The 18806-nt window shown below is 40.2% G+C and overlaps 1 protein-coding gene across 1 annotated transcript in view; it reads left to right on the plus strand.

Moving 5' to 3' along the window:
- Positions 1-18806, plus strand: part of epha6 (eph receptor A6) — a 263546-nt gene that overhangs the window by 204524 nt on the left and 40216 nt on the right. The window contains exons 6-8 of the mRNA XM_084725380.1: positions 10038-10162; positions 11578-11740; positions 15953-16061. Of these exons, the coding sequence (XP_084581506.1) occupies positions 10038-10162; positions 11578-11740; positions 15953-16061 (397 nt within the window). The remainder of the gene's footprint in view (positions 1-10037; positions 10163-11577; positions 11741-15952; positions 16062-18806) is intronic.

An 18806-nucleotide genomic window follows, 5' to 3' on the forward strand; every position in this document is an offset into this window, starting at 1 on the left:
AAGGGTGAGGACATTTATAGACTGGATGTTTTTGCTCTCAGCCTCTTTGAGCCACTAAAAGTTAGCTCAGCTACAACACAGGTAACGGATACAAAGGGCCATGAATGTGTTTTATAGTGACTGTCGAAGCTCACTATGGCTATGGCTCATGGCTGGTTTGGCTTTCACTGCCGGCTACTGTATTGTTGAGCAGTACTCGGTCTCCAATCACTGTCTCTACAGTCATTGTCATGTGCACCCCCCACAATCCTTTGCACACCTTTTAGCACTTGAGGGCCGAGATTACACTTAAGCATTCATTTTGTTCATGTAAGGGGAAGAGCTAAAGATCTGTCATTAAAGATAAAAGTAAGAGGTCAGTCGTTACAGATGTTGGGATCATCGCTCATATGATTTCTTGTAAAATGCCCACTGTTATTGGTAACACCGATTACGACTTTATTAAATGGTGGGAAATTTCCTCTCTAAGGCATCGGCGGTGCTAATGAGGCAACAATTTCAGTTATACTGTGCCTGATTGAGTTAAACAGATCAGTCACTTATTTAAATTGGATATCAACTCTCTATAATTAGACCCAACAGTTTATTTGACTGTTGTTGGGTCTCTGTGGTTTGGTCGGGGTATTTATACTTGGAGTTCATGGCAGAGAGCAGATGACCCGCAGTGTAATGGGAATGACCTCCAGCATTAATGAAGGGTAATGATGATAGTCCCCAAAGCAGACCCCATGTCACTTCAGCTTTGTCTCGCTGTTTGTAAAAGCAGCACACACAAAAAAACTACGATCACACACACTCAGAGACGTTTGCGCAGCAGACATTACGGATTCTACAAATGTGACATTGCTCCGGCTGATTACTCGAGGTCCCGGTGGTAACGTTTGAGACAACTTCAATTCATTCCTTCCCTCGGTTCCCTGAAGCGGCTATGAAGTGCCTCTGAAGAGCGCCTCATACTTGTCGATGGCAGGCGGTGTTCTGAATTGAGTCATGTGGATTTGAATTGAACTAATTTGAATCAAATCAAATTCAGGTGAATTGGATATTTGCATGTTGTTTGTACGGCATGTGCGCCTGAGTGTGTGTGTGTGTGTGTTTGTTCCCATAAATCTTTTCGTTCTATTCACCCATGAAGATCCCTGCTGAAAGACCAATTTGGGTCGGCTGCAAGACAAACACAAGCAGACACCCAGAAAAGACACAGACGTATCGATATGACAGCTGTAAACAAGAGCACCTATATTGTGTATGTGTGTCCTGTCTCTCACTGTGTCTCTTTATGGGCAGTGAATCAGTGGTGTTAGGACATCGTTTAAGCTCTCGCACAGCATCAATACTGGCTCTATTGATTTTTTCAAACAGTTAATGGAAGCCTTTAGGGCAGGAAAGCTAATTAAAATCATATGCAGGTCAAGCTCATTTAAAGACTCCCCATTAGTTTATGTTGAGCTTAACCACGCTTGACTGGAAAATCCATCCATCGGGCATCGTAATTGACTGGTGTTTCTAATGGCTTTCCAATGCTCCTGCATCTCAGAGAAAGAGAGTCACTTCCTCTGGCAGATTTCACGCAGCAGCTCGAAAATAACCCAAATACAGAATCATTAAAGACGGTTGCCGCGTGTCCTGTGTCCTCAAAGTATCCTGCCAATGCCTGGAGACAGTGATGAGTTTCGTAAGCCACTATTTGGAAATAAATAATATGCACCGGCTGTGCACACTGAAGCAGACTCAAAAAATAGTGTTTCAACTGTGTCTTCAATTGGCTATAAGTGGAATTATTGTGATGTACAATGTGAATTTAGATGTTATTTATGATGGGACTAAATTATATCTATGCTTCAATGCAGAAGTTATGGTGGAAAGTATAGTATCGGCTAGGGATGTCACAATTTCAATATTAAATCAAAAATTGATTAAAAGAAGTTCTCCCAGTTAACTCCCAGCTCAGGTTTAGGGCTACTTGTCCTCAAACTGTAAGCGTATAAATATCTATTAGCCATTCACAGCCATTCGTTAGATTAAAATGTTAGAAAATGGTAAGTTAAAATGCATTTCAATGATCAGTTTGACCATGTCTGTCATAGCACCACCATTAGCTATACTGTAAAGTTGAAAAGTTGGGAAAAAGTTTTAAGCCACCTTCAAAATTGAAAAATGTTGTGCCAGTGAAAGTTTTGTTGAGATAATTTACTTTGCTTCATTAGATGAACTTGAGTGTCAGAGTTTTAGAAAACCAAAAGAAATGTATTTCAAAAATTGTTGAGTAGACATCGACACTGAAGTGGAAGTGAATAATGGCTAATAATTTGATATTTTCAGTTGCATCCATTTAATTTTGAAGCACCCAAAAAATGACAAATTGGGGTCACACATCACTGTTAATAATTTGGGGAGTTTCTAAAACTCAAAGATTCAAGTTTATCCAAAGAGGAAGAGGAAACTATCTCAACAAAATATTATAGGTCAGCAAAACATTGTTTAGTTTGTTTCAAAATCAAAACGTAAGAGTTTGAGCTACAGTGCAGCTAACAGTCCCTCGGATGCAGTGGCAAAAAAGCGACCAGTTGTTGAGACGAAGAAATGATGTGTGACACGTGGCTGTGCCGCTAAAAGCCTGTTGTGAGCAAATATGACCCTGAATACGTTAAATTTGGATTCATAATGGCAGTGATGCTGAGCCAAAAGCACACTGTGTTAAATGTGGTGAATTCCTGTCACAGCAGTTAATTTGTGTTCTCCTTTTTGTAACAATCAGCAGCAGGCCTTGAAGGTAGAATAGGTAGGATTTGTCAGTTGCTGTTTGTAAACGCACCAAAAAGATAGTAGATAGTTGAGCCTCATTCCCAGGACATCAAATGCCGACATTTCGGGTTGGTGATGCAAAATAATGAGAAAATAAGAAGGCATGTGCACGGCCTCTGCAGATGCAGGCGCCGCCACGCACTTCTGGCTGGTTGTGGGTGATGACTGAGAGGGATTCTTTTTATATTCGTCTATGCATGGTTTTCCTGTGTAGGTGGCATTTAAGTTACAAAAGGTTGAGAACTCCCTAGGCTTTTACATTACATCTAGACAACACTGACTACCTCATCTACTTTCAAGAGACCAATATTAATACTAAATTTCAAGTAGAAATTTGCAATATATTTAGCATAATTAATCATAACATGACATGTTAAGTTGAAATACCTGCTTCTCTGACATCAATGGTGCAGCCACAGTGTCCTCTCAAATTTCTACTCCGGTTCATAACTTGCACTACTGTTTGCCCATTTCGTGTTAGTTAGAGTTCAAGTTAATGCCGAATGTCTGCAGAATGAGTATGTGTCTGTTTATGAGTTGTGAGAAATCATTAATAATCGTGTAGAAGGTGCAGACGTTAAATTAAGCAATATGTTAATGGAGTCTGGCAGGCAGTGAGACAGGCAGCTACAGTGTCAGGATAATGGGCTTAGCTTTATATGGACAGACAGCTGTTTAACTTATAGCGTGGGACTCATCGTCACTTGTTATTGTGAGTTTACAATGTGTGCATGTTGCAGAGCTCCTGCAGCCTGCAGAGGTTCCCTGAGTCTGAGGAGGAGTCAGAGAAAACAACTCGCTTCAACTATAGACTGTATATTAAATAGAATTTCAACCTATTTAATATGAAGTCTGTGGCTCCAACTTGCTATTTGCTATATCTGCTGTACTAATTTTTGCAGTCGCACTCGTCACACATTTTGCTCCTTTAATGTAAATGGTATTGAACAATAATTCTAGTCTACAAGTCCATTACGTACTCCTCCCATCCACTGTGACCCAGAATGCATCTAGATTGCATAAGATTACATCCACAATGTGAACTCAGCAGCTTCAGCCAGGGGTGAATTTAAGGAGAATTAGACTTGATGATGTGATCTGGTGCAAATGAATCTCTTCTTTTCAGAATTTATTGGAAAGAACATAGACTCTAGTTGAAAAACTGTACTGTGTCTTTTTTTTAGGTTTGTGAAAAATGGCTCAATTAGAGCGACTGTGGCCTTTGTGTGATTACTGTGGGAAGGAATTTCCGAGTGTTCGTCTTGACGTTCAAGCAACACTGCCACATTTCTTGTGGCTGTTACTTTCTGCCAGCCAGACTATGGTCCTGCTTCTCCAGCAAAATTTTTTTTTTTTTTTTTAACACGTCGGCTCTGGACTGTCTGTGTGTGCTCACGTCTCATGTGTATGTGCTTCCTGCACACTGCGTTCCCTTGTTTGTTTGCTCAGCTCGTGCGAGTGTGCATTTTGCAGTGCCTTGCGGTGGGAGGCTGATTTGAATCTGTGAGTCAGAGGGAGATTGTATTTAGGCTGTGTTTATTGTTCCCTATCAGGGGCCAATATGCTAACAGCATATGCCAACCATCTTGCTGTGTCTTAGTTTGATGCCTCCGCTGCGTGACTCTTGCCGCAAACCGCACCGCCCTGTCACCGTTGTCGTACCCAGCTGGCATAAGCGGCGCAGGAAACCCTGCGACGTCGCAGCTTCAACGGAGAGGTTCATTAGACAGAGTTAGATCAGATAAAATCCCCCTGAGATGAATTTTGTCTGCCACTGAGGACAGACAGAGAAGAGGATATGAGCACGCTCTGAGTGAAATGCTCATAAGAGAGGTTATATGTAATAATAACACCTAATAAGATGTCAGCGACGTTGGCTTATTGTGTTCCTGGGAAAAAAAGAGGGTTTATTTTCTACTCCAGCTGCTCCATACTCTCTATTTAAGATATAAACATGCGTGCACACATGCACTCACATACCCCGACATATACACATATGCATACACACACCATGCCCTTTGAGTTCGCTGATTATGCTAATATTATTAGCGGTTTTCACTCACGCATGATATTATGTTGTTCTATTTTCGCTAACATTTCAGACAACCCAACAAATTTTAAATGGCTATTAAGTTGGAGTTTATTAAGGAGAAGCCAAGCATTAAAATGCATTTAAAGTAAAAGTGATTGTTGCTCTGTAGCAGATGCTGCGCAGTACACCTAACCCCTGCAGCCCTATTTCATCGGTCACCAAGCTTTGATCCAGTTAAAATTATTGACCGGAGTTGTTGGCTGCTTGATTAACTGCATGTTTTAGTCATTGGTAATCATGAGTTGGGTACATGAATAATGTCCAGCATGTCTATGAAGTCTTTTTATTGAGTTGTTTTTATAGATACTTTTTTACATCCACATTTTACAATACATACAATACAATACAATCCTACTTGAGATTATTTGAATTTTAAACAGCGAGCCAGACCGAGACGTTGAAGCTGGGTACATGCAATAAACCAAATGAGGACACAACTGAGTAATGAGTACCATCATGCTCTCTGCCTGGATAGCACCTGTTTCCAGTGATATTATAGGCTGACTGTAGAGCGAGTCTGATCGCCAGCTCGTGATTGGCCATCGCATCGTGACATCAGGTTGGGTTTCAATTTTCTCCACATCAAGCCACTGTGTTTTTGTTTTGTTTTTGTTTTGGGTTTTTTTTTGGCCTCCTCTGCGGCTCTCACCTCCACAGCTCAACTGTCCCCGTTCAGAATGAAAATGAGAATGAGGAGACCCTAATCTGATCTGAATGTGGCCTAAAGCTCTCTAGTCACCAACTGCAAAAACCAATGGTGACGCATAAAAAACTTGAGCCAGTTCTCAACTGAGTTGGTGTCATTCTTGCATGCTGACTAACCTAAAGGAGCACTTCACCACCAACATGATTTGTATGTCAGTTATTCACCTCATTTTGCCTTGTGTTACCTCCATGTGGACGTAGAATAAATCTAAAACATTCTCCCTCTGAAACTCTCTCCCCAAACAGACTCAGACTGCACTGACTCATCATCTTTCAAATCGCTGCTCAGAACTCACCTATTGAAAATAGCTTTTAACATGTGTTTAATGTTATGCATTTTGTACAGTTTTGCTTCTTTTGATCTGTTAACCTTCGAAAAGTGTCTTTGAGTACCAAGAAAACACTCACATAAAAAGGTAAACTAACACTACATCTGTACACGGCACGCGTTCATGCATGTGAGAGAACATCAACCATGATCGTGTGTGTATGTATGTGGTGGAGTCAAGTGGCACCATCACGCCAAGTTGCTAACTAGTTTGTGTTGCTGTGAAGTTAAAAAAAAATAATCACCCCATCAGTTTATGCTTTAAATATAACTTGTTATATTATACTGTTCTTGATAACTGTGATGTCACTTATGCTTTTAGCCACTCTACTAACAGTCGAGTCGCTGCAGGAATGTAGTTGCAAAGCAATTTTTGCAACATGTGACATCAATAAAATGTCGCATATGTATACATATATACATATACATATACATATATATATATATATATATATACATATGTCAAACATAAGTCTGTTGCCCCAGTGTCTTTAACACCTTTTGGAGATGGTGTGACATCATCACTTTATTGCGCCAAAATGTTGCACGCAAAGTCCCAACTAAGACAGGGCTGTTGCTAGAACATTGTGGCAACGTAATGTTTTAAGTACTGCAGTAACTTTGCTGCCGCATAATGTTTCAAGTGAAACGCTGCAGCAACGTCTCTACAACATAACATTTTCAAGTGTAATGTTGCAATAAAGTCAGAATATTTAAAGTGTTGCAGTAATGTTGCTGCAACATATTTTTTTAAGTATAATGTTGCAGTAACATTGTTGCAATGTAACATTTTAAGTGTTGCGGTAACACCGCTGCAAAGAAACACTGTATTTGTTGCAGTAACAATGCAGCAGTGTAACATTTTAATTGTAATGTGTGATCAGCATCACTGACAAAAAACTTGATCAAGGCATCCCTGATAGCCGCTTCTGTGTCCTCTTTGTCTCTTTGCCTTTTTGCTTTTCTTTTACTAAACACATTATATTTAAATCCCTGTGTCTCACATTCCTTTCAACCAAGTTCGAATCCGTCTTCTCTTTGAGTTCCTGCTCCCTAATTTACTCATAATTAATTTCTTCCAACTGTGAGTGAGGAGAGAGATTTGGAGATGTGCCGGAAGGACAGAGAGTTAAAACTGTGCATGAGGATATGAAGCAATAAAGCCAACAGCAGATGGAGAGTGAATGGACAAAAAGAGGCAGGTGGTGAGGAACAGATAGAACCGAGCAAGAGGGGGATGAAGGGAACAGAGGTGTTCACTTTTAGCTCCTTATGCCAGATTAGTAGCGGTGGGTCTCTTGCTAACAAGCTCAAACCCCTACAGCCCACAGCTTTCATCTTATCTACCCTCCAAACTCTAACCCCAAGACTCTCCTCCACAGCCCCGAACCCTAAACCCCCCCCACCAATCCCTGATCCCTCATGCTTCGCCTAATACTCAGCCTCAGACAAAATGAGGACTACAAACAGCTTCCCCGGGCACACTACTGCAGAATAATTGAAAAAAAATTGTGTCATCATTTCACTTTGAATACACATGAGAAAAGCAGGCCTACATTTTACATCCACATAATGAGTCAGCCCTGTAACATTAGATGTAATAATATATAATAATGACTCTCTGGGCAGTTACATCTGCTGACCTCTCTTGGGAGCTCAGCGCAATTATTTACCCAGCAGAAATTCATAGAGCAAAGCTAATGCAATTCTGTCCGAGAAAAGATGTGGCTTCCTCAACTTATTTTCAATTAGAACGAAGGGAATCAATGTGTGCGGTGTGAATCAGTAACTTGCAAACACTAAAGCCCATTTTGAAATAGAAGAACTGAGTGCGAGCATGGATATGTGATAATTATTGCTGATAAGTTGGACAGGTTACTACTTTGTGTTAATGCACCTACACACACTGTCAGTTGTTACATTATAAACCCTCATTTTCTGTTTTCAGTGCACATTCTCATCAAACTGACTGCTTGCTGGGGTCAACTGGTTCTCCTTAGGTCAGCAAGACTAAGGGTGGTTTCACAACTGTACTTCGTTCATTTAGTCCAGACCAAAAGAAAAAAAAAAATTATAGATTGTTGCATTTGAGTTCTGGTCTGGTTTGAGTTCGCATTGACTCTTTACAAATGAACCAAAAGGAGTAAACATGAAGTTTTAGAGACTCATTTATTAGACAGTTTTGGTGATTGTCATCCTGCATCATCAGGACCCACGCAGGGAAATCAAACTCTGGTGACTGACAGAAGGTTACACAGCACTTTAATGACTCTGACGGTACATTTATGTCCTTTGGTGTCACTGAGAGCTCAAAAAGAAATAACTGATTATGATATTATTAGTATTATTAGACTGCAAATCTGCTGCACGTTATGAATAGTGACTAAAAGGCAGAGACAGGAGTCATGTTGAACTGTAATGATTCAGGTCTTATTACTGTGAGATCACTGTCACACACAGAATGGGATACGAGCACAGCAGTTTTAACAGCCTTTGACCTACTAATCAGGGAAAATACCCCTGCTGAAATGCGTGTGCTTTACAAGTGTTATTAAATGATTTGCATAATTATACGTAGACTACACACGGTGTATAATATAAGATCACTTCTTAAACAGATTTCACATTCTCCTGATGGATTCATTTGTAGTTCAGCTTTGGAAATCATGCAAAAATCACATGCGTAAGTCGTGTCCCAGGTTTTGTTGCAACTGCATTCCCCTCTCTTTGTGTGGTAGTTTCACATTCAGCCTAAATCTGCAGAGCTCGTGACTTTGTGGCGATATGCAATTTCACCCGTCGTGTTTAGCGTAGCAGAGGTGATGACAGGTCAACCTGCTCTGGACCCACGTGAGCACAGTTCGATCAACGATCAAACACAACCCCATCATGATAATCTTCCCTGCCATTGGATAAAAGGCAGAGTTTATAAAAGCATCTCTCCTGCAGTGGTTTGACTTCAGACATGGTCTTAATATGTGGGATGTGGGGAAAAGGGGTAAAAATCCTGTGCAGTGGTCCAAGTGTCCCCTTAGCCCGTATTCAGCTGACAGTTTTCACACCTTCCCAGAGGAGCCGCACTGACCAGGTAAATGGACCAGGGTTAATTTTAACTGAACAAATCAAGTTAGGTGTGAAAATACCTTGCTAGCAGCTCTGTGAATCTGTAATTTAGAGGAATGAAGTGGAATCATCTTACTGTAGCTTAGCATATTAGCTCGCAAACATTTCTTAATTGGCACAAACACACCTGAGGTTAAAGGGAATGTCACTGGTTTACAATAAAGGAATAATACGCCGCATTAACTCACATTAACTCTAGACATTACAACTTAATTTCAGTATGTTCAATTATTCATGGACCGTGTCAGTGACCTGACATACATATACAGCAACAACACACTACTGTATACAAACGGTGTACAGACCTCATCATTTATTGGCCCAGTTTACCATAAACTGTCTGTGTTGTCATTTTTCTCCTCATCCATTTTTTCAAACTGTGACATAAATATTCTCCTGCTTGTTCCATTGATATTTAATAATTCACATATTTGTATTGATATCACTTTATGACATCAAATTAAATATATAGGCATATTGTTGTTTTTTGCTAATTTGATTTATGAAATATAATACCATTTTTTCTTTAATGATTGAAAACTTACCATTCTTAACTGCAATTTAAGTTCTCATTCAAATAATTATATCTTTTCAACAGAATACATGATTACAGTTCAAGTGCACTTATCTGAATATTGTGAGTCACCTTGAAACCAGCATAAACTTCAAAAATCACCTTTTATTAGGTTGTGGGGGAGTGTGTGTGAAAAAGTAGTTATTATTTCTTCATGCAAGCTTTATGGAAGAGCAGTTAGAAGAGCAGAATGATTGAAGGGGAGTCGTGCATTCATGTAGACGCAGTTAGTTTGTGAATTAAAATCTGTTTTGCAGCTCTCTGCTGTTTGTATTTGTATTGAATTAAGCACATTAATTTCTCTCGTTTCATTCATCAAGATACTCGCCAAAGATCGCCGGACTCATTAAATTTTTGTACTTGTGTAAAGACACTGAAGCTCATCTTTGTGTATTTTGTGTTCAAACCAGGTCCATCTCTGGTTGGGGCTCTGAAGAAAGACTGGGCTTCTCCAAACAGCATCGCTCTCTCGTGGCAGCAGCCTGAACAAACAACGCTCCCCATCCTCGACTACGAGATTAAATATTATGAGAAGGTACAGTTGCTTCTGCTTACATCTAGGCGCAATCAAAAAATGTAGGGCAGGACCTCAGTACCATAGTTTTGGCTTAAAAACACAACAGGTCTACGTCTTTGATCGATGATTAAACATGAAAATCTGCCCTCAAACCAAACAATCTTCATGGTTCTTACCAGCCCAACATCTTGGCACAGTATACAGTGTTGATTAAACAGTCACATGCAGCATTGTTTACCTGGGATTATATCCTGATAAGACGTCCATGATCGTTTACAAATAAAGGGAAGTGTGGGAAAAAATTAAACTCATGCACGTTAACGCAGCATTCATTGTGATTGTACTGATTACATACAGATTATTACTGGAAGTTGACAGAACAACCATATTTTCACCTAAAGTAACCAGAATTTTTAGTCCCAGGAACTACTTTTCAAGAACTTAAAGGTTCCTTCAGCCGATTGTTGTCTAAAGACCTGGGAAGATTAGGCAAATTAGTCTGCTGCTGTATGAAATTGCTATTTTTACATCAGTAATGTGCACGATGATATGATGATGACGTCATTGTTCGATCTGTCATGTGCTGTCTTTTGAACAAAAAATCAACCCATTTTGCAGCTGCAGATTTTTAAAAGTGGTCGCTGAAATAAAATGCTGCAAGTGCTCGACCAATCACAAATGTTCAGCAGTGCAAGCCCCGCTCCCAAAGTTCTGGTATTTTTGGAGACTACAACCCGTAAGAGCAAACTTTTTTTTCCCGGGGACAAACCATTGCAACCCAACTCACAAAACGCCTTATCAATACATTTTGTGAGATTTACTTTGTACTACTTCACAAACGAGACAAAATAAGTGCATTTAGTGGAATTACCAGGCCCTCATTTCTGTTCCTCTCATCAGTAAATAAATATGCAAATTGAAATTTTAAAATTGAACAGTGTACTGCAGATATAAATCTTAAATTTGCAGAATTTCTTCAGTGGTCTTCTATTTTTTGGGATGACCCAAATAAAATCTCCTGTGACCCATCTGTTTCATGACTGTTTCAGAGGGACCTTTCCTGGGGGTAAAAAATGTCCCAGGAAGCAAGGTTTTTAGTCCCTGTGGAGAAAGTTTCTCTGTGTGGACATTTTTAAAAGAAAACCTGCTTTGCCTACTTGCTTTTATCTAGTGTGGTTGATTTGTACTTCCACTGCTATATTTTTCATCTCCTTCTTTTATGCAGTTCTTTTTTGTGTGTTTTGCTTGTTCAAAAGTTTTTATTTGCATTTTATAGCTCTTTGTTATCTTAAGCAGTTGGACTTGCATTTGATGTGTGATGATGCTATAAGAGTAAATAATAAAAGTAAATCTGGCCATCATATCATTTTCGGTGGAAACCTTTTCTGAATTGCTTGGATTACTTTGATCATCTTCCGCTCTCTCTCCCACAGGAACACGAGCAGTTGAGCTACTCATCGACGCGCACCAAGGCTCCCAGTGTGATCATCTCAGGTTTAAAACCAGCGACCTGGTACGTCTTCAGTGTTCGCACCCGCACGCCAGCCGGATACAGCTCCTACTCCCCTAAATACGAATACGAAACTACAGGAGACTGTAAGTGCCTGAGACCATCTTTAGCACTCGTTTCTCGGAAATCTATCTTTGTGTGAATGTGTGCGTTTGTACTTCTGCTGATGACAGTCTTTTCACAGCAGAATGGCAAGATAAAGAAAATCCTCCAAAGCATGTTGCTGCACCTCACCCCTGATAAAAAATAATAGAATAAAATAGGTGGTGTTGGTCTGGAGTTAAGATCATAAGAGTTTTATGGTAGGCTAAAAGGGTTAAAGTCTGCATGAATGCAGAATGTAAATCATGTAAAGTGATGGCAGCAATAAAACGCCTCAATCTTAGTATCAGATTGGGAGGAAGCTGGTGCAGGGTCAGCTATGTATGAACAGAGCTCCAGCAGACTCAAAATCCATCAATAAATTGATGGTCTATATCAACGATAGTTAAGACATTCCCATCATTTGCAGGCAGCTTTACTTAGAGTTAACACCGGAGGAAGTCAGTGTAGTAATTAAATGTCCCAAACATAATTAAAATGTATGTTTTATTATGTTTTAGGTTTGTGTTTTCTCACCTCAGGCCAGTGCAGTCAGAGATAGAGATGCTTTCTGCGAGCAGCAGTTCAGGGTCAGGTAGAGTTCACATAGCCTGGAGCGGTGCTCAGGGCAGCCTGCACCAAGGGCACAACAGCAGATAATAACCCTGAATATGAGCCCACCAACAGGAGCAGCTATATTAGGATTCCAACGAGCAGCTTTTTGAGGAGATCCTTGAATTCGTTCACAGGAAGGAAATAAACATATACGCTTACAAACTTATAAACACTGCAGCTTTAGACTTTGATGTCTCAATCCTAGCAGCAGATTAACTTTGTTTAAAATGAGTAGAACTCCCATGATTCATCATTAAGCAGAACTGCATATACAGGACACTCATGTATATTACTGCTCATCATTTTTTACCCTCCGGACACAGTATGAAATCAGCTTGTACCTCCTGTTTATTGTGTCAAAGTTCATTTGGGACCACATACTGTACTGGCCTAGTAAAAAGTTTAGACTGATTTTGTGCACACAGACGTGCATAATGTGGTGATAATGCAATGGTAAGCTTAAACATCCAGGGGCCTCATTTATAAAACTGTGCGTAGGATTGGCTCCAATCATGGCAAAGGCTGAGAGAAAGGCTGAATAAAGACGTTTCACACAGCGTGAAATTGATGTTTTTGTTGGGGAGGTTGAGATAAGAAAAAAGACGTTGTGTGGTGAACACAGTGTGGACATTACGGACGTCAAAAAGGCGTCAAAGTGGCAGCATGTGGCGGACTCTGCATGAATGCTGCTGCGTCAGAGGTGGGACTAGGAAAGACTGCTGTCATCATCATCATCATCAGTCCCCTCATCATAGATATAAATAACAAGTCATTATGACACGTCACAGTGTCTAGTGTTTTATATCTGTGTGCCCCATCTCCAGGGCCAGGGACGCCCACATTGCCGGATGATGAGCTTGGCAGGCGGTCACGTAAGCAGTCAAGCACGGTGCTTCCCTCTGCTCTCAAGTCCCACGCCTCGCCAGATGCTTCTTCCCTTTACACACTTGATTTTAAACATTTATTGAATGTCCTGCCCGCTGTTGGAATCCTTTCAAGCCACACTTTGGACTGTTTGTCTTGGCATTTTAACCGTGTTTGTGGGAGCTACTAGCTCTAACACAAAGGTCAGCAACCTGCTGCACTTTTGATCCTCTTCTCTTTCTCCAGAAGTGAACAGTGGTTCTTTTTTACCATTAAAGTGTATTAAACTTAAGTGATTCTTACATCCTCTAGTTGTTAAATTGTGTAGCCGATGCACCAAATGAAAGGAAAATTTTGCCAGTGGATTGTCTTAAGTCTTCCTAGGCTGACTATGGATATCCAAAAACAAAAACGTCTCCAATGACAATAGAAAATAGTTTCAGCTCCAGACAGATTTTATTATTTATGTTTGTTGATGCGTCTGTAACATCCACACCAGAGAGCAGCTTTTTCAATCAACAGCTCAGGTGTGTGGCACTGAAATGAGGCACTGTAATTTGTAGAAGTGTGAGTAAGTCACACGTGTGCCAGTCACGAGCAAGTCTTAACCTTCAAGTCTACAGGAACTGACTGTGGTGAGAATCAAGCAAGTCAAGTCATTCAAAATCCTGATGACCTACCAAAGTTTCCACAGTGAAATAAGTTAAAAGACAGGGGTTGAACTCAAGCCTAACGTAGCTTTAACTTGTTAGCTTAACCATGATGATAGCTTCCTCATGTGGTGTCCTTGCAGCTTGCAGGTTTGCCTGCGTTGCACTACAGATCATCTTGTTTCAAAACCAAACTTCTCAGCTATTTTGCATCACCTCTTTCAAGTCAAATCTCAAGTCAAAGTCAAGCCTTTAATCAGTGTTAGTCAAGCAAATCTCAAGCCCTCATATTTGTGACTCAAGTCAAGTCATGTGACTCAAGTCCCCCACCCACCTCTGGTAATTTGTGTTGTGATTTGGTCCAGAAGGTACCACGTTTCGGTACCTAACACTACTGTTAACAGGGAAATATATTTCATGGCATCAGTTTGTAGGTTTCAGTCCAGAGCTCTTTTAACACGAAATGTCAAGAGGTGAAATAGCGGAGTAATAATAATCTCAGGTATAAACGCTAAAATTTAGTAGATAATGAAGATTAGAAACCGTTGTATATCTTTCATTAGAAGTGATTTCATTATTAGTTGATTTTGTGATTACGTTGCAGGAAGAACATTTGGCCGCCCTGTAGTATGAATTTCAGATAGATTGCATCCACAAATCCTAAAGCCCTTAAAGGTCAGGATATCAGTTGAAATGGCAATCGAAAAAAAAACTGTAATACAATCAAAGGGGGTCTGACAATACAGCCTTGATGTTCGGTGTATTTTCAATGTTTTTTTCCGTGCGCGTGTGTGCGTGTGAGTAGTAGCTTTATTGCAAGTCTACTCATAAAATACAAAGGTCCAGCTGCCCTTTTATGTTGGGTCAGGTATTGTTGAGGGGTGATTTGGCTTCACAGTGGCCCTCTCCTTTCCAAAGCTGCAGAGCTTTGCTTTATCTGCGGATCAGACGGTGCTTGGCCAAGCCTTTGTACTGGCTGGCCTTTTATCTGAAAGAGAAAGCAGATTTGGACCCTGTCGCTCTGTCAGTCTGTCTTTCCGCCTGTCAGTCACTGTCTCATGCGCTCGTTTTTCCATCCGTCTGTGTATTCGTCTGTCACTTCCGCCTCTCTCTCTCTCTTGTTTGTCTTTATCTCCCTTCTGTCATCCGTTTTCCTCATCCCTCACCTTGCATCTTTCATCCTGTCCTCTGCCGCCCTTCTCTTCTCTCCCTCCACACATACAAACACACACACACACACACACACACACACCTCATTACAGCAGCATCAGTCCAACACATCTGCTTAGTTAGTGATGTGAAGAGTGTGTGAAGCTGACGGCCGGGAGAATTGTCTTGTGTGATCTGGCCACCGCCACTTTCACTCTGCCTCCCTCTGAGTGGTCTGTAATTACTTTTATCCAGCACACACACACACACACGCACACGCATTCTTGACACACACACTCTTGACTTAACGCCCACACATCCAAATACTGTATAAACCCACATGAGCCTCACTCGTTGGGGCTGGTGACCACGCACCCTGATCTCCAATTCATATTCATTAAGCGTGAAATATTATAGAAATAAGTTCGGTAATAGCAATCATCTTTCAATTATCTTGGATTCGTTAGCCTTGTGACAAGACACAGAAAAGAGAAAATCATGAATATCAAATGGGACCAATTTAACCAAATGATCATAGACTAAATCACAATTTCATGAATGAATAATATTAATTAAACAGCAGCAGGCGTATGAATCATTCCAGTACCGAGGCTGACGGAGGGGTTTTTTGCATTACAAAGAGCTGATCAAACATCTCTTCGTAATATCTGCCTATCAAGAGAGCGTACATGCTATATGTTTGGTGCATGGATGGAGGGGAATATTTAAGATGATGTTAAATGAAAATCTGCTCTTTCTTCTCGCTTTATCCCCTCTCCCATCTATCCCATTTCCCTCTTTTCTCTCCTCACTTCTTTTATCATTTTTACACCTGCTCTTTACATACTTTTCTTCTATTCCCCTCTCTCTTTTCCTCTTCTTCTTCTTTGCCTTCTTTTCCACATCTTCTCTTTTCCCTCCTCCCTAACCATCCTCCAGCATCAGATATTGCCTCTGACCAAGGCCAGGTGTTGGTCATCGTCACGGCAGCAGTTGGTGGCTTTACCCTCCTCGTCATCCTCACCCTCTTCCTCCTGATCACTGGCAGGTAAGAGCACTTTACTATTCTTGATATAAATATATGCAGGGACATGTTGAGAAGCTGATGAACCTTAATTTATTAAAATATTGTGAACAATTCGGTTCAGGTAAATGTCACAAAATATACATTTTTAGACATGTATATAAAACAAAGAATTGTTTAACTTGATGTGAATTCATACAAACATCAAAATTGTAATTCAAAAAAGGGGACGTGGCATGACGTTTTGGCAAGGTACCTGTATGTGACGATCTGATGTTTTTAAGTGCAGGAAATGGGAAAGGACGGCGTTGACTAAGAAACGGGTCAGCTCTGTGTGCTGTGAACAAACCAACCAGCCAACAGTTTGTCAGGTCAGGGTAGAGATGCAAAAGAAAAGCCCACACTGGTTGAAAAGAGAAACAAACTAATGGTTATGAAAAACTTAGAGATCAATTTGTTGTTGGATATGCTTCCAACATGATCAAACAACATCATTGCATTCATCAGAGTATACACAGCTGCATGTGAAGGAGAGTATTAGTGGAATATTCATTTTCATTAGCCATGTAAACAGCTTCTTGGGAAAATTGTCTTTTTCAGAATAAGGGTAGAAAATGTAATATTTTGTGCTTGTAAACATAGTCAGTGAGTCAGCATGTATCTCTTATTAATAATGTTAGTTACACCTCTGGTTTTCCTGCAAAGTCATGTCAAAACCTCTGCTGCAAGAAAAGCCTCTTTGGTTTTGGTTGACATTCCTTCCTGTACCTACAGTAGAATATAAGCTTCATACTCCTTGGCTTAAAGTAGGTGCTCGGAATTTCCCTTCAGGGAATTGGCACAACCTCACACACAAAAGACCGTATTACATTTTGCTTCAGCAGTCGCCTTTGGAATCAAAGCGATGACAAAGACATCGTGAGAAAGTGTGGGTTGGATGTCTGCACAGGTCTGAGGTCTGTGTTGAGTACATAAATGTCTGGATGTAAAGGTGTTTTGTTACATTTGTGCATAATTCTCACCCATAATCACTGTCTGTGCTGCTTTGATTATTACATAATGTTTATTATATTCCATTACACTAGATTTATTGATTTTGCCCGTCAAGCCTGAACAAAAACCGCACATGCAACATCATGGTATCAAGGTTATCATTATACCACACATGGTTCCACAAAGAAAATAAAGTTTCAGTCCTTTTGTGCAAGACACATTTATACTGATAATTAAAATTATAAATCAATGTGACAGACTATATAATTAACCCCTTTCTTTGACATCTGTGATGTGAAATAATTACAGTCAGAAAAAGTAAAAGCGTGCATCCTCCTATAGCTCGGTTATAAAATACAAGCTTATCTCCCGGTCTGCTGCAGGGCGCACTTGTCCTGCATGAATTGAAGGTTTTACTTGAACCAAACCAGAGCTGGTGATTGTTAGAACAGTGGAAAAATGAGCTAAGATGTTTCTGGTGAGTTTTGTTTCTTTCAGGTTTGAATTTAGCTGAATTTAACAATGATGTTGAAATTACAGCTTTCCTAGAGGAGTCTGGTTAATTTGGCTCGGCTGTTTCTGGTTAAACAGCAAATATCATAGTCTTTTAAAAAAAAAAGTGTCTCTGACTGTTGTTATCCTTTCCCTAATTTTGTCAGACACACAAATAACAATTTGAGCTTGTTAGTGACAAAAACAAGCAAGCGTTACCTGCCCTGCTCTCTTCGTGGTTTGTTGTGGTTGATGGTGCATCACCTGTGCCGTTTCTTCCATCACACTCGGTTTATAAAGTTTCTGTAAAGCCGATGATAATCAGGTGATAATTAGGTTCATCACTACACAGAACTCTTTTAACGTTGTCACATTGTTTTCACATTGTCATTTAATATACTTTTATTATAAAGATAGCTAACATAAACATCTTTAAAGATATGATGGTGCTAAGTTGTGGCGTCTGGTCCCCATTGTTGCAGTAAATCCAGTAATGCAGTAAAAGATCAACCTCTCTGGCAACATTGCTGTTGCTTCAAGCTTTCCTCTTTGGTGAAACACAAAGTTTAAAAAATATGTTGTAATGAAGTGTAACAAAGGAAAGGTGCTCCTCTTTTGTAGGGAGAAAAATGATCTGACACACAGTTCTGGCATAAAGTGACCCAGCTCTATTTTAACATGCACAAGCATTATCTGTGTTTTCAGAATTTCACTATGAAATGGCCGTCTGAATAAAGACTTTTTGTCATTTTGCCTGAAAAGCGCCTTGGATCTGTTTTTTATTTTGAACTCTAAAAAAAATATGCTCATAGTGTGTTTCCCATTATACTTGGGTGTCTGAAAGGACCTTTTGAAGATTGGATTTTGGTTGACTGGAAACTGTCATTTGAGCGTCTACTAGAGGCAGAAAACCCAAGTTTGCATAATTAAGAGGTGTAGTAGTCCTTGTAGAGATGAGGGGCAACGAGCAAGTGGTAAACAACAGCTGAGATTGAGTCTGAGACTCCTGTCAATCCAGGAGGCACTGATTATGTATGTTAACACAGACACTGAGAGACACTTAGAAATCCTTTAGTTTTTTATCAGACATGCACTGTGACATGCATCAGCAGTGAATTCAGGGCTTTGTGCATTTGAAAGAGGTTTGCACAAAAATAGGAGCAGGTACAATAATTATGGTTGATTGCACATTCTGTTTAATTTAGCGGAGATCACGTTATTTGCAAGGGTCCGATTTGCACAAAAAGTCTCAGTCTCTGGGGACGTGCCGATAATGTGAGCGCA

The sequence above is a fragment of the Lutjanus erythropterus genome, chromosome 8 (assembly GCF_056507025.1).
Source record: "Lutjanus erythropterus isolate fLutEry1 chromosome 8, fLutEry1.hap2, whole genome shotgun sequence".
NCBI lineage: Eukaryota > Metazoa > Chordata > Actinopteri > Lutjaniformes > Lutjanidae > Lutjanus > Lutjanus erythropterus.